A 17,293-nucleotide genomic window follows, 5' to 3' on the forward strand; every position below is an offset into this window, starting at 1 on the left:
TTGTATTTCAATTTTACAATGAAAATAATTTTCAGCAAAAAATGTTGTTTGATAAATTCCTTCAGTTGCTTAGCTTAATAATTGAGTAGACGTGGCTACTATGAGTATGTAGTTTGATAGGGAAAAAAACGCATGTATAACTGATGCATCTGAGCTAGGTGTGTTGCTACATGGTTGTTTGATGTTAAAAGATTAGTTTTTGCGTCTGTCAACTCGCTTGGTGTGCCGACAAAGCGGCCCACTCGCTTGCATGAGCGGTTTTGTTATATGCAAACCACATATAATAGGGTGTTTTTTCCCTTGCATCTTTCTTGAAGAATGTTGAAATTATGTCTTATGTTGATACGAATGCAAATTGCTGACGGTAAATTTGGGTGTATGGGGTGAGCCTGTTGGCTCGGGTTTAGTAGTCCATCTCCTCTTTGTGTTCACTTTTGCTTTTTTATTTTCTCATTAATGAATTTCTTCTCTAAAAAAAATGGTAATTTTAGACACGTATAAAAGCATAAGGGCAAATTACACCCAAGGTCACTATAAAATAGTTTTGTCCTATTTTGGTCACTCTAGCTAAATTTTTCTCAATTTAGTTACTCTAATTAATGTTATTGTTTGAACTAGTTAATGTCGTTAAAAATTCTATTAATCCATTAATGGATTGCTGTTGTGACACATTAGCCAATTGAATTATGACACGTGACACCAGAGGCGGAGCCAGGGGGCTGGTAAGGGCTTCGGCCCCCCTAAAAAGAAAATTTTTCATTTAGGCCCCTTTATAGTTTATAAAATTTTCAATTACTAATGGTAAAATTACACTTTGGTACCTCCAAAAATGATAAAAATTTGATTTAATTGGTCATAAAGGTCGATTTTTTGAAAATTTAGGGAAATAAGTCGTTTTTGGAGAGAGTATAAAAGCGCAACCAGCTGGACGCACTTATTGCAGAAGTGGCCAGAAAGCTTGTCTAGCTAGGCGAGCTTTTCTGCTGACATGTCAGGGAAAATGTGCCAAGCTGGACGCGTTTTCATTGAAATTTTCAAAAAATGTTTTCAACTTGATGCACTTTCCCTGACATGTCAGTAGAAAGCTCGCCCAACTGGTCGAGCTTTCACATTCTCTCTCCAAAAACAATCAATTTCCCTACATTTTCAAAAAAAAAAAAACTATTTAGTCAATTAACAAACTTTTTTGGCATATATGGCTTATTCGGCCTTCAATTAAGGGTTTAATTTATGATCACATTATATATTATTAAGGCTCTGCTCTTCAACAACGTGGTCATTGGGTCTAATTGTTTGGCTGTTATGACTGCTTGTACTCCGCCAATAATTTATGCATCTGGGCTGGGTGTATTATTACATGATTGTTTAGTGCTGAAAGATTAGTTTAACCTTTTGTCCTTTTTTTTGGACTAATCGGTGTGCCAACAAGACAACCCATTTACTTGTGTGAGCAACTTTCTTATATGCAAACCATATGAAATGGGATGTTTTTTCCCTGGCATCTCTTTTAAAGAATGTTGCAATTATACCATATACTGATATAAATGAGGATTACGAACAATAAGTTCAGGTTTATAGGGTGAGCCTATTGACTAGGTTTAGTAATTTGTCTCCTTGTGTTCGCTTGTGTTTTGTGATTTTTCATTAATGAATTTCTTCTCTCAAAAAAAAATTAGTAATTTTAGACACACATAAAAATATAAAGGTAAACTCACATATTTATTAAATTAACTCTTTGTTTTGTGAAATATATATATCCATGTAATTTATATTTTATTTCAATCAAAATTTTAATAAGTTTCAATTTGTGTATTCAACTCATTTCAATCAATACCAGTTGATACATTCAAAATTTGGACATTTTAAACTAATTTCTAAATTTTTTATAAAATCCATTTTAATTTTACCATATTACATTTCAATTTTAAAACATACATTTATAAATATATTTATATGGATATAATTAAGATATATTTGTATGTATATATATTGTATAATTAATTTTTTAACCAAAATAACATATAATTTATGAAGAAACTAAAACTTAGAATATAAATATATATGTGAAAATTATTTAAATGTATATATAATTTATCAAGAAATTAAATTTTAGACTATAAATATGTATATATGAGAAAATATTTAAAAACATCAATAAACTCAAAATGGTACACCAAAACATGTCAATGCCGATACGTACCAATACCAAGACAAAAACGACGGTACTAACTACGTTGGTATATATATAATCTATGTGATCAAATCGAATAAATATTAATCATATAAGAAGTTACCAAAAAAAATATAAAACTAATAACCTTGTAATGGCAATTTAAACAAAAGAAAAAGGGACATAAAGAGTAGGCAAAAGCAGAGTAATTTATTTACACAAAAATCCCTGCTTGAATGGGGGGAGCTATATAGTCTCAAAGCCCAAAACCACATTAATTTGCTTGAAAAAGAAAAAGAAGCTGATGCTTTCGTCTTTCATCTAATATTACATTATGGCAGCTCTTTTGATGTTTGGACAAATCCATCAACTAGATCCAAGCAACCTGCCAAATAGTGTTGAACCAACTTCATCAACTCCCTACACCAATTTCTACAGTATAACCTAAATCACATCTTTCTCAACTCTTCGTTTCCTATTTTTCCTTCTAAGCATCGATATCGAATATAGATGATATGGAAAGCAAGGATGCTTATGTTTCCTATATGACTAGAAGAGAGTTTTGAATACTGAAATGTGTGAGACATGGGTGTGTATACTCTTTGAATTCAAGTAGTTTCAAACAAATTTAGCTCAATAGAAGTATAAAAACAAACTTAAACCAAAGCTCATTTGCTAAGTGTTGACCATATGGTTCACTTCTACCCTGCTCAATTTCTATAATCATATAACAAATCAACATTTCTACCGAATGATAATGTCGGATTTCGACGAATTGTTTAATATGCAAGTTCGCCTTGCTTATAAAATGAGCATCTATTAGGCATGACCTAGACATCAGACAACTTACTGCTAGAAACATTCAAAACATTTGATCAGCTCTGCCTGTCTAGGATTTCATTCTATAGATTCAGGGAAAAAAGAGCAAGACCTACATATTTAAGTAGAGACAGTCATTTGTGATCATTTCCTAATTCAAATTAAAAAAGAAGTGATAGCTTCCAAAATCACAAAGCAATTCGTATATTTATTGAGCTTATGGCAAGGCTAAAATGGTGCACCTCAAGAAAAGTGTTGTACTGAACCTTATGACCGACACTAGGTTAGCATATAGCCTATGTTACGAATAATACACAAACTGCACAGAGGGTGTCTGGCACAAGACGTACCAGTAATGGACAATTATCTCAAGAAGAGATAATTAAGATCTAGTGAATGTTGCGATTTAGCAATCCCTGAAATGATAGGAACAGATCTTTGTTATCTGTCCCAAAAATCTCTTCTGCCTTCCTCAAAGTTTCCTAAAGAAAATATATAAATAGTTCAGTAAGCACAAAAATGTTGGATGGTAAACAGGTGTAGAGTCTGATGAATGCAACAACTCCTTACCGCTCGGGTTTGCTTTTGAGCATTCAGTTCCTTGATGTTAGCCAAAAAAGCACTAAATTGCTCATAGGAAAGTCGACTCCTGGAATACAATATTTCAGATTAGCTTGTGAAGTCACGAACTCTTAAGAAGTCATCCTTCAATGAATCTATGCACCCTCCATAAACGTAAGGAGAGATACTCAGAAAGAGTAAAAGAAGAATAGAATTTACCTGGCCTGGCGAAAGAATTCCTTTCCATCAATTCGAGGGGTCCTTGCTAAACATATTTTAACAGGCAAGAAAAATTGGGTCAGATGGAAAGAGGTAAAGGTAGTTTCATACAAAAACGAAAGGAGTGGATTTATCAGAATAACAACACTTGTAAAACCTGGAAGTGAGCCCCTACGAGGAGGAGAGTTAGCTGCAGATGACTGCTGGCTTGATGGGTACCATGAGGAGAACGAAGTCCGCCCATCAGATTGAGACTTGGTAGGAGAGGTTGCAGCGGAGGTTCTCTGAGGAGACCCAGCAGTAGAATAACCCCTAGGGGACCCATTTGTGGATATAACTTTTGGAGTTCCAGTAGGTGTCAGCCGCGGTGTGATATATGGAGTTATAGAAAATCTTTGTCCAGCATATCTTGAAGCTGTTAGGAAGATATAAGCTTAAAATCCATATGAAGATAAAGCTTTTTAAGAGTTGCATTCTTTCCCAGAACATTCCCAGTAACTAGTTAATGTACATTATTACAAGTGAAGGAATGCATCCAAAGTAGTAAAACATACAAACCTATGTCTTGAACTATATAGATTCATGAAATATTGTATTCAGAATTTAAAAGAACTTAGGAACCAATCATATATATCCCACAATCATATCATAGATGCTTTTATACTTCCTTGAGGAGTGCACCAATCTCAAGATTATTTTTTGTAGTTACTGTTTCCCAATATAACATTCTACATTGTGGATGTCCCCCATCCTCGATGATAGACCCCCTCAACCTAAGCTAGTCCACAATTAAGTGATTAACCCTAGACTAAGTCTTTTGAGGAAAATTTATGTACCATACAATTATATAATACAGAACATTTTGTTTGCTCTTGCATGGAAACTTTGTACCTGTAATGCCTTCAGTTTCAGACAAAGATAAACTACTAAACTCCACTAAAATCCAAATATTGGGCTTGGCAACCAAATTTATTTTGTTTATTAAACTAAAAACAAACAGTCAATTTCTTTCAAAGAACGCATAATACACGAAGTTTATCAAACAATAAGTTCACAGTTGTAAATTCTAATAAATGAAAGAGATGAAACAGACAAGTCTGTCCTAGGATAAGTCTCCAGAATCCAACTTCAGTAGGTTTAGCGGTAACCAACCAAAATTATGACTTGACCCCAAAAATTTTACTTTAAAAAATGTAGGCCTTGAACATACAACAGATCCTAAGTGGATCAATCGGAATCCATTTATCCAGATTGATCATAGGGTAGCTCTATACATTAGGTTCACTACTCACTCATACTTTTCAGGAACATCTTGCTTTCTTATGTTTTGGATGATTTTCCAAACTAGTAACTCCTTTTTTTACCTTTGTGGGAAGAAAATTGGTATTGCTATTTGCCTTATAACATCTATATATGTATAATCATACAATAGCATAAGAAATGGCTTGCAACAGTATTGTTTGCCCAAAAGCACTCCACAAAATTGTCGAATAACTTAATCAGCCAAATTTTGTTGTCAAATTATAAATCCACAACAATTATTTTTGTTAGATGTTTAAAGGCTTTAATTTCTCTGGCCAAGGTTTGGTTAAATGCTTCAAGTTATGATGACTATTTGATAAATATATCATATTGTTACTAAAAACTCATAATTATCAGCAAAAAGCTTTTCATGCAACACATTTAAATGCCTTCTTTTTTGTGTTATATAAAATAAGTAAAGTTAGTTCATTGTCGACTTCTAGCCATCAAACTAACCCATTTTTATGTCAATTTTAGAAACTTAAAAGTAAGCCTAAAGTTTAAATCCAAAGGTTTTTCAAGTTTTTTTTTTCCTTTTCTGAAAAATAAGTTAAGTCAATACAATATTTAAATATCAACAGTCTAAAATGAAAAGCCACAACAGTTATTTACAGTAACTCAATCATTACTCATTAAAAAATGTGCCAATATATCCGTTTTGTTTTTCATCTCCAATTTTATAAAGGGTGTGAATATCTTTCCAGCATTGGTGCTGATTTATAAGCTCCTCAAATATGTAGGCATAAAAGTTCTCAAAACAAAACAAAAGAACGGGAAAGAAATTTGTGTAATTACCTTCATCAGTTGTGCTTCCCAAGTCAGTCGAACCATTGGAAGAACGAAGCGACATGTAGTCACTCGCCCCATCATCTGTGGGAACATATATAGAATTGATCAGAATACTGGCAACAAGATAGAAGCAGATAGAGGGAAAAAAGGAGAAGGTGGAGATAGGTTATCATTGAACCTCTGAAGTGAGATATTATAAATGAATAAGTTGGTAAATACAGAGCAAAAAAGAACAAAAAGCGAAGCTTAAATGATACCCTTGTCCGGATAGGCTTTAGGGACTGACTGGTCACAGGTCCCAATATCAACAGTTTCAGCCTGCTATTAAAACAGGATTGGAAATAAGGTTAACCAAAATTGGTTTCTTCAAGCACTGAATAACAGAAACTGAAAATATAAGGGCAGATAAAGAAACCAAAATTTCATAATAAACAACAGAAATAATGAAATATACTCAGAAAAAAAAAACAAATGCAGAGATCTTACAGATGAATTATCATCACTCAGCGATTGCATCAATTGCCGCTTAAAAGTCTCCAACTGTCAAATATTAGAATATCATGCTTATACTTCATATTTCAAGGTAGAATACAAATGAATGTAATATGATGATGTGCCAGAAAGTATAAATTAGAAAAGAGAAAAAAAAAATAGGAGAAACAAACAAATAAAGAGAATAATGAACAAGCATGAATGTAAAAGAAAATATTAAAAAGCAGGAAAATCCTACGTGATTTCTTCTACAAAAGTGAGATGTCCATGAAAGCATTCAAATTGGAAATGAGAATAGCTACTAGAAAGAAGGTTAAACATGCCGAGATCAGGTTGAACATACTAAAGAGGAAATAATCTTTTTCTAGAAATAGTTTTGTATATTACACCAGAAAAACGTTAAAAATGGCAGGACACTTCACGTCTGAAGCTTTAAGGAATTCAGCAACCCAAACATGATAATTCATTTATAAATGAATTTTATTTAATTATTATAAATTAATTTTTTTATCTGGATCAAAACAAAAGCTCAAGCTACTTTTATCAGCAAATTATTTTGTTAGAAGCAATTCAAACCAACAAATTTAACAGCATTTGTTTCTTAATCAGAGGTACTTTGGTTCACTATAGCTCCTTTTTTTTTCTGTTCATTGTTCACTATAGCTCCATTTGGGAAACTCAAAGTTGTTAAAGCCATTAAATACTATGAACCTAATGAAGTTATCTACTTACCATATTTCCATAATAAGTAAAACTTCAACATATAAATTCATCTCCAGAAAATAAATAAAACTAAACTTGAACAGGTGAATTGAGTGAAAATATTATTAGAATTTCAATCTCACCTTAGAAACATCACGGCTAAGTTTCTTTGCAGTCATTGCCAATGAATCACGCTCCTTTGCAAGCTTCATCTTTAATGAAAAACAAAACAAAGTTATCAAAATCATGAAGAATAAAACCCCCAAATATTTAAATAAATACCCACAAAAAATAGTCAGCAACATTAGAAATTCGGAAACAAATTTATTAAAAAAAAAAGTCTCTTAAAATAACCAGAATTTCTACTAAACTCTGTTTTCTTTTTCCGAAGAGATAAACAGTATAAATAGTAATAAAGGGAACGGGAGAAAGGCACAAAATACGAAGCTAATCGTTTTCAGGAAAATAAAAGAAAGAAACACAAAAAAAATCAGAGTAAATTTTAGGAAATTAAGAAAAGAAAAAAAAATTACATTTTCGTCAAAAATAAGCTTTAATCGAGACTCGGCCTCATGATTCGCTTGCTGCAATCTTGATACTTTATCTTCCAATTCGTAAACCATACGATCCTTTTCGAAAATCTTTGCTCTCATCCTCCCAATCTCCGTTTCCATCTTCGATACTCTCGAGGCGATAGCCATCGACGTTATCTTACGTGCCAGATCCAATTGCTCGTAAGGATCCGTCGGTATCACCGCCAGAATCTCTTCCGACAGATCAAACTCCATGCCCCCTCCACCGGCACCTCCTCCTCCGGCACCGGCGCCGCCACCCTGAGACATCGTAGATGGTGTCACTTCTTCCGTCGCTTTACTTCGTTGGGAAAAGGAAAACATTTAAAATGGGAAGTAAAGAAAAATAAATAAATAATTTTTTTTTGTTGGTTGGTGGAATTTGGACTTAATTTGCGGGACATTTGTCCGCAATTTTTTAAACTTTTCGAGGGTTTTCCCTCCAAACCCAATTACATAAATTTTAGGGTTTAATTTTGAGAGTGGGCCGCAGTTCGGGTCGGACCCTGATCCGAATTTTGTGTTATTTTCAAAAATAATTTTTATTTAATATTTATATATATTATAATTAAATTTAAATAAAACTGCTTTATTATTAAAAAATCATTTAGAATATGCTGATTGAAATTTTTACCTAAACTACTTATTTTATATAAAAAATTGTTAAATATATATAATTATTTAAAATTTATATATACATTTAAATCATAACAAAACCATTACGTGTATAATTGTACTAAATTAAATTTCATATATTAAATTACACATTTATATAATTTTAAATTTTATCTCTAATAATAATAACAATAAAATAATTATTTTATTTATATATTATATAAGTATTTTAAAATATATATTGATAAAAAGTTATTTATGGAATCGAGCTTATGGAAGTGACCATTTGCCACACAAACCGAATTTTGTATCATGAAATCATGGGAATCATAATAAAGTAAAGATGCTTTCCCCTGTCAAACAAATGCAAAATCCGTTTTCATATTCTTTTTATTGTATTATTTGAAATTTTTTAATACAAATGGCATTCACATGACAATAATTCATGGTGAGTCTCGTATCGTTATTGGCTAATACATATTATTTTGCTTCTGAATCGGTATCAAGTATAATATATATTTTAGTTTAGTCGAAATTTTGTTACTGCTTTGATCGTTTCAATGTGTTTCGGCTCGTTTCAATCAATTCAGGTTAGGGATTAGAGTTCAATCAAATCGAATTGAATCGGGTAAAAAAATTCGAGTTAGTCGAGCGGGTTAGTCTTATTTTATCATCCTAACTCGATTTGAAATTTTTTTGAATCAAATCGAGTGAAATGACATTTAAGTTAAGTTGAATCGAATGAAATTGCTGAGTTAAATTAAAAATTTTGGGCATGTCAAATTAAAATCTTGTTACACTATCACTAGTTCATGATATAGCACATAAAATTGAAACCATATATAGTTGAAAACTTTTTCAAAGCAAAATAAAATATTTTACTATGATAAATTTGAATAATTATTTAATTTATTTAAGCCCCAAAATTATTATTTTAGAAAATTTTTAACTTACTCTATATATTACTTAAAAAATTAAATTTTTATATTTTTTAAATATATAAATTTTGGAAATTTATAAATATTTTAAATTTTAAAAAATATTTTAAATTTTTTGATAATTTTTTATGAGAGAGAGGTCAACTAGCTCGTTTGCAAAATTGAATCAGGTTTTACTCACCCCTAATTTCGATTTGTACTACTGTATACTGGCTTGTATCAATTGGTACAAATATTTTATATTTAAAATCAACTTTTATTTTATTATAATTGTTAAATTAAGTTATTAAATATTAATTAATAATTTTAAAATTTATATTTAAATATAATTATATTTATATGGATGTATTTGAGATCTACATATAATATATAATTTATTTATATAAAAATCTATATAATTTATTAATAAACTAAAAATTAAACAATAAAAAATATATTTGAAAAATATTTAAATGTATAAAGAACTAGAAAATTAGATTATAAATATACATACGTGAAAATTATTTAAAAACATTAATGAAGTTGAAATGGTACAACAAAATATATGGATACTGGTGCATACCAATATCAAGATAAAAATCGCACATCCACTAGTCTAATACTGACTATTTCAATCTCGACATATTTTTTAAAAGTTTAAGTTTAGTACAAATAAAGTATAAATAGAACATTTAAACAGTTACACATGGCACCAACGAATGGTAAGTCTCAAACCTGGAAATTCATAAGGTGTGAATTTAAAGAGGTAGTTAGAGGGCTTGCCACTCCCTCCAAAATGAAAAATTGACAATTTAGTCCATTGATAAATAATAAATTATAAATTAATAAATGATAAAATTATACTTTGACCTAAAATAAAAAAATTATTTTAATTATGATGAAGTTATATATTAATAAATAATAAAATTATATTTTAACTTCTTACAAATTTATAATTCAATTCTAATCACTTGAAAAATTAAAGATACTCAAAATAAAAATAACTTTATTTTTATTAATTATGCCAAAACTTCATTAGTATAGTGTATTTAAATATAATCAAAGCACATGAAAATGAATGCAGACAAAAGGCAATTAATTGCCATAATTATTACAATACTATTGAGATTTTACATCTTATATTTCTCTCAAAACATGAAAAAAAATGTGAATTTTGAGTGTAACTACAATTTTAGACAATACGTGGCAATTTTATCCCCATTGAAATTTTAAAATTTAAATTTAATTGTTAATTGGAGATTTTAAAAAAAATTATTTAATAGTCATATAATTAAAAGTAATGTTGTCATTAATTTGAATTTAACAAATAAAAATTAATAATATTAATAATTGGACTCAAAATTTTAAATCTGAAAAGTAAAAGAATTAAATTTTTGAAAATACAAGTATTTTACATTTGTTATACTTTTTTAACAATTTTAATATTTTTTAATTTTTTTAAAATGATTTTTATTTTTTATTTTAAAATTAATTAATTAATTTATGATATGGCATATACATTAGCAAACGTTAACTTTTCTATCTATTTTGGAGTGATTTGATAAATAACACAAATTTAAGTGCTAAAAGAGACAAAAAAATTAAATAGAGGGTTAAAATGACTTTTAGTAAAGTTGGAGGGCCAAACAAGTCATTATGCCCTTAAAAATATAATCAAAGACCATGAAAATAGACTTATTCATGGATTAGGTTATCAGTCCATGCTCAAAGGCCGACTTGAAATTTGGGAGGGTTCGAGTAAAAACATTAGGCTCGAAAAATGGGCTTGACTGCTTGAGCAAAAAAATTAGACCCATTTTTCTAATTTGTACTTTTTTATATTATATAATTTATAACACAATTAAGATGATTATATATAAAACTATAAAAAAAACATCAAATATTAAATTAAAATAAATATAAATATATTTAAAAATAATAATATTAGCAAACTTAAAATGAGTTTGGGTTAGCCATTTATAAATATGGGTAGATTTTGACAAAAAGAAAATTTGATTTCTCAATATATCTAACGGAGTGAGTCCAGTAACTAATCTTCCACATTTTGTGAGCCCGTTAAGGGGTAGATGCTAGCCACAAGTTTTAAAACTGCTCCATATTCAGGGCGATAATCGAACCCTCGACCACTAGTTAAGATAGAAATAGAATAGACCTTTATCAGATCAGATCAAAATTGAACAAATATAAAATATATTAATTTGATAAAAATAAAAACCTCTACATCAAAAGTGAATGCAGACAAAGTGAAATTAATTGCAATAATGATTACATCTAATGCATGAAATCCTGTTGAGATTTTGTTGTTTAATTTCCCACTCAAAACATGAAAAGAGTGTGAATTTGGAAGTGTAACTGCAAATTGAACCTAATAAATCCTAATAAATGAACTTAAGCACATTATAAATATATAAATAATTAACAATACCAAAAAGAGCTCCAATTGAACTTAACAAAAATTATCCATGGATATTAATTTGCCTCTTTTTCTTTTTATTTCGATTTCCTTCAACTACATGGGTCATCGGAATCTTGTTTCTGCCGACGATACATTGATTAAAACCCAATGCCATAATGCAAAAGTCCCCAAAGCCTGCATACAATGCGTAAAATCTGATTCCCATAGCCAATCAACCGATAAAGTAGGCATTGCCGCCATTGTCATAACTTGTATAAGCAACAAAGCCGTGACCTTGGAAAGCAACATGACGGTTCTAGCTTCAAGCGTTCACGACAAGAAGTTGAAATTGGTTCTCCAAGACTGCCAAAAAGAGTTTTCTGACGCGAAAACCAATTTGACTACTGCGATGGACCGGTTGAAGAACAAAGATTACGATCAAACTAATTATTTAGTGAATCATGCACTCCAGAAAGAGTTTTATTGTAAGAACAATGTGGGGGATTTACAGTATACGCTTCCTACTACTGTCTTGAATGACATGACGCTTTATGAAGAACTTTCGGAAGCAGCAATGAGAATAATTGATCGGTTTTTATGGGTGTGAAAAATGAAATAAAATAAAAAAAAATTATATTTGTTGAATAATCTTATATATAATTTGTTTTATCTCTTCTTCTTTTTTAATTATATTTTTTGGAGTCTATGTTGATATAAGGTCAAGCAAACTTTTCTTTAAATATTTAACAATTATTTAAATAAAAAAATTAATATATATTTTTTACTTGCATTTACAATTTCAAGCAAAATTTTTAATATTTAATGATTATTTAAACAAAAAATATTTTTTAATTATTATTTGATATATTAACGAAACTACTTCTGAACTTTACAAAAATAAAAAAATAGTCAAGGTTAGGGGGCGAAACCAGAAATTTTTTAGGGGTCAAAATTAAATTGTAATTTTTAAAATGGTAAAAATGTAATTTTACTATTTTAATAGTTTATATCTTTATCATTTTTAAATGATTAAATCAAATTTTTTTAAATGTTTAGGGAGGTCAAAGTACAACTTTACATTTACAAATTTTTAAAAAAATTAATGTCTAAATGGAAAAATTTTCATTTTAGGGGGGTCGGCCCCTACCAGCCCATAATTTCACCCTTTGTCCAGGTGACTTATTTATTTAATATTTACTTTTTTTAATATTAATTTAAGAAATATAATTTTTTTTTCACTTTGAAAATTAGATAACTTAGTGTATCAAACAATATTTTATAAACCAAATAGTTGTATATTTAAGGATAATTATGTTATTTATTTTTTATAAAAAAGTTAAATAATAAAAAAGTGAAAAATAAAAAAATAAAGAAAAATGAAGATTATTTGGTGGTTAAAGAAGTGATTAAATAAACACTAAAAATTCTATCACATGCATATATACGTGGAAATCATGTATTTAGAATACATATTAATATATATACAATTGATGAATGTAATAAATTGTGCTTAATAAAATCAAAATATATAAAATAAATTAAAATTTTGGTTGAGTTGTAAATTGAAGATTTTGAACATGTCAAATTAAAATCTTATTACAGTACTGTCACTAATGTCATGTTAGAACACATAAATTTGGAACCATATATAATTGAAAACATTTTCAAAAAAAGAAAAAGAACAAAGAGGATACTTTATTATAATAAACTTGAATTATTATTTAATTTATTTAGGTCCCAAAATTATTATTGTAGAAATTTTTTAACTTACTTAATATATTCCTTAAAAATATTTTTAACTTTTTTAAAATATATATATGTGAAAATTATTTAAAAACATTGATGAGGTACAACAAAACATATAGATACTGGTACGTACCAATATCAAGATAAAAACCGCATGCCCACCAGTCTGATACTAATTACTTCAATCTCGACATATTTTTTTAAGTTTTAAGTTCAATACAAACAAAGTATAAATAGCAGAAATTCAAACAATTACACATGGTAACAACTAACAACGAATGATGAGTCTCAAATTTGGATACTCATAAGGGGTGAATTTAAAGAGATAATTAGAGGGCTTGCTTCTCCCTCCAAAATGAAAAATTGGTAATTTAGTCCATTCATAAATTATAAATTATAAATTATAAATTAATAAATGATAAAATTGTATTTTGACTCTAAAATAAAAAATAATAATTATTTTAATTATAATAAAATTATATATATTAATAAACGATAAAATTTTATTTTAATATCTTATAAAATTATAATTAATTTCCAATTTCTTAAAAGGATTAAATTCTGAAAAAAATCTTTATTTTTATTAACTATGCCAAAATTTCATTAGTATAATGTATTTAAATATAATTAAAGAACATTAAAATTAGTGCAGACAAAAGGCAATTAATTGCCATCATTATTGAATCCTATTGAGATTTTACATCTTATATTTTTCCCAATACATGAAAAAACATGTGAATTTGGGAGTGTAACTGCAATTGTATGTAATTTTATACTGGTTGAAATTTTAAATTTTAGATTTAACTGTTAATATTATTTTTTATTAATTGCGAGGTTTTAAAATAAATAATAATTTATTTAATAGAAATATAATTAAAAAAATTATTGTCATTAATTTGAATTTAATAAAAAAATAACAGTATAAATAATTAAATCTGAAAAGTAAAAGGATTAAATTCATGAAATATAATTACTTTGCATTTTTCTAATTTAAACATTAAAAAAAGATAACAATAACTATATATAGAAAACTATAATAAATAAAAAACATTAAATAATAAATTAAAATAAATATAAATATATCTTTTAAAAAATAATATTAACAAACTTAAAATGATTTTAAGTTAATTATTTATAAATATGAGTAGGTTTTATAAAATTTTAAGTTTAAATCAGATCAAAACGAATTTAAATAAATATAAAATATATTAATATCATATTTAAACCCGACTAATAAAAACCTTTACATGAAAGTGAATGCAAACAAAATGAAATTAATTGCAATAATGATTACATCTAATGCATGAAATCCTGTTGAGATTTTGTTGTTTAATTTTCCTCTCAAAACATGAGAAGAGTGTGAATTTGGAAGTTTAACTGCAAATTTAGACCAATCACCTTATATGCCAATTCCAACCACCACTCCTTAATGCAACCCCACTTATTTTTACACATTTTAAAAATATATATTTCCTTTATTTGACAAAATAAAAATAATTGTTCCAAATTATGGTAATAATTAATAATATTATTTTATTATTATACATAACCCATTATTGGATTATGATTTTTTAATCAATATTATTTTTTAAAATTTGTAAATATTATTTAATATATTAAAAACTTAACATTTACTTTTTTTTTAAGGACTTAGCACTAAGCATTTGAACCTAATAAATCCTAATAAATGAATTCTTAAGCATATTATAAATATATAAATAATTAACAATACCAAAAAGAGTTCTCATTGAACTTAACAAGAATCATCTCCATGGAAATTATTTTGCCTCTTTTTCTTCTTCTTTTGATTTCCTTCAACTACATGGGTCATCAGAATCTTGTTTCTGCCGACGACACCTTGATTAAAACCTAATGCCATAATGCGGAAGTCCTCGAAGTCTGCGTACAATGCGTAAAATCCGATCCTCAAAGTCAATCAGCTGATAAAGTAGGCATTGCTGCCATTGTCATAACTTGTATAAGCAACAAAGCCGTGACCTTGGAAAGCAACATGACGGTTCTAGCTTCGAGCGTTCACGATAAAGACCTAAAATTGGTTCTCCAAGACTGCTAGAAAGAGCTTTCCGACGCAAAAACCAATTTGACTACTGCAATGGATCGGTTGAAGAGCAAAGATTATGATCAAACCAATTATTTAGTGAATCATGTGCTCCAGAAAGAGTTTGATTGTAAGAAAAATGTGGGGGATTTGCAATATACGCTTCCTACTACTGTCTTGAATGCTATGACGCTTTATGAGGAACTTTCGGAAGCAGCAATGAGAATAATTGATAGGTTTTTGTGAGTGTGAAAAATGAAATAAAATAATAATAACATTATGTTTGTTGAATAATCTTATATATAATTTATTTTATCTCTTTTTTTTTAATTATATTTTTTGGATTCTATGTTGATATAAGGTCAAGCAAACTTTTTTTTTAATATTTAACATTATTTAAATAAAAAACATTAATATTTTTTTTACATGCATTTACAATTTCAAGCAAAATTTTTAATATTTAAACAAAAAATATTTTTTTAATTATTATTTGATATATTAAGGAAACCGCTTTTGAACTTTACAAAATTAAAAAATAGTCAAGGTTAGGACCGAAATCAGAAAATTTTTAAGGGGTCAAAATTAAATTGTAATTTTTACGATGACAAAAATATAATTTCACTATTTTAATAGCCTATATCTTTATAATTTAATAGTCTAAATGTAAAACTTTCCATAGGGGCCGGAGCCTCTACTAGCCCCTAGTTTCGCCCTTGGTCAAGGTGACTTATTTATTTAATATTTACTTTTTTAAAATATTGATTTAAGAAATATAATATTTTTGTAAACCAAATAGTTGTATATTTAAGGATAATTATGTTATTTAATTTTTATAAAAAATTTAAATAATAAAAAAGTGAAAGATAAAAAAATAAAGAAAAATGAAGATTATTTGGTGGTTAAAGGAGTGAGTAAATAAACACTAAAAATTCTATCACATATATGTAGGGGGAAATCATGTATTTAGAATACATATTATTAATATATATATACACAATTGATGTAAGTAATAAATTGTGCATAATAAAATTAAAATATATAAAATAAATAAATTAAAATTTTAGTTGAGTGGTAAATTGGAGATTCTGCAAACTTAATTGGTATAGGTTCAAATCTTATTATGTGCATTTTTTTATTATTTAAAAAAAATTAAAGTACTCTCAAATAATATAATTTATTATAAATGCAAAGGGACATTAAAATAATTTTCCTAACAAATGTAACTATATATTTACTAACTTAAAATGTTTGACTGAGTCAGTGCCACAAGTCAATTGAATACCAACTCGATTAAGAAATGATTAAAAAAATTATATTTAAAAATTTGAAAATATTATGATGGGTATGTTTTTTATATTTGATACAAAATCTATAAGAAAACAATTTAAACAAAAAAAATCCATTTATTTATTATTTATATAGTTATTTTTCATTCATATATATTGGATCTGCCCATATATAACCACTTAAACTAACAAATTATAGGTATAGTAACTTATTTGGTCCGTCAACTTTACATAAAAAAATTATTTTAGCATTTCATTTAATTTTTTTTTTTTATCTTTAAAACTTATATTATTTGTCAGCTTACTCAAAAATGGATGGAAAATTAACTTTATTGATGTGACATGCACGTGGTCTGTCACATTAGCAATTAATTAATTTTTAAAAATTTAAAAATTTTAAAAAAACCAAATAATATTACAAATTTATTTAAAAATTATTAAATTATCAAAAAAATAAAAATAAAAAACTATTGTTTAAAATATTTTTAATTTTTAAAAAATCAATTAATTGCTGACGTACACGTGGACTGCCACATCAGCAAAGTTAACAAACACCAATTTTGTCGATTTTTGCTCGTCGCTTTGGACCATCCGAGGTTGATTTTATTGTCGCATTAAGTGCTCGCAA

The 17,293-nt window shown here is 27.8% G+C and overlaps 2 protein-coding genes across 4 annotated transcripts; one reads left to right on the forward strand and one right to left on the reverse strand.

Annotated features, from left to right (window-relative positions):
• Nucleotides 1-2,305: 2,305 nt before the first annotated feature.
• On the reverse strand, nucleotides 2,306-8,054 carry LOC107962276 (uncharacterized protein At4g15545). 3 transcript variants are annotated; one of them, XM_016898602.2, is made up of 10 exons: nucleotides 7,588-8,054; nucleotides 7,198-7,266; nucleotides 6,347-6,400; nucleotides 6,118-6,178; nucleotides 5,867-5,941; nucleotides 3,927-4,184; nucleotides 3,770-3,815; nucleotides 3,560-3,638; nucleotides 3,340-3,471; nucleotides 2,306-2,555 (listed from the first exon to the last, which is right to left on the reverse strand). In XM_016898602.2, exons 1-9 carry the CDS (start codon nucleotides 7,948-7,950, stop codon nucleotides 3,379-3,381), a joined length of 1,098 nt encoding a protein of 365 aa, XP_016754091.2. In that variant the 5' UTR covers nucleotides 7,951-8,054; the 3' UTR covers nucleotides 2,306-2,555; nucleotides 3,340-3,378. The 3 variants fall into 3 exon arrangements, with proteins under 3 accessions (XP_016754091.2, XP_016754083.2, XP_040960865.1); XM_016898594.2 differs by having other exon boundaries at nucleotides 6,118-6,181; nucleotides 7,588-8,033; XM_041104931.1 differs by having other exon boundaries at nucleotides 3,945-4,184; nucleotides 6,118-6,181; nucleotides 7,588-7,995.
• Nucleotides 8,055-11,692: 3,638 nt separating this feature from the next.
• Nucleotides 11,693-12,181, forward strand: LOC121223257 (putative invertase inhibitor). The gene has a single exon (XM_041104398.1). It carries the CDS (start codon nucleotides 11,693-11,695, stop codon nucleotides 12,179-12,181), a length of 489 nt encoding a protein of 162 aa, XP_040960332.1.
• The last annotated feature ends 5,112 nt before the right edge of the window (nucleotides 12,182-17,293 follow it).

The sequence above is a fragment of the Gossypium hirsutum genome, chromosome D11 (genome assembly GCF_007990345.1).
Source record: "Gossypium hirsutum isolate 1008001.06 chromosome D11, Gossypium_hirsutum_v2.1, whole genome shotgun sequence".
Lineage (NCBI taxonomy): Eukaryota > Viridiplantae > Streptophyta > Magnoliopsida > Malvales > Malvaceae > Gossypium > Gossypium hirsutum.

Coding starts and splice junctions, on each gene's coding strand:
- LOC107962276 (XM_016898594.2), bottom strand. CDS start 7,950: ATGTTTTCCTTTTCCCAACGAAGTAAAGCGACGGAAGAAGTGACACCA. Junction 7,267..7,587: donor AGCTTATTTTTGACGAAAAT/GTAATTTTTTTT, acceptor TTTTCATTAAAG/ATGAAGCTTGCAAAGGAGCG. Junction 4,185..5,866: donor GGGAAGCACAACTGATGAAG/GTAATTACACAA, acceptor TCTTCCTAACAG/CTTCAAGATATGCTGGACAA.
- LOC121223257 (XM_041104398.1), top strand. CDS start 11,693: ATGGGTCATCGGAATCTTGTTTCTGCCGACGATACATTGATTAAAACC.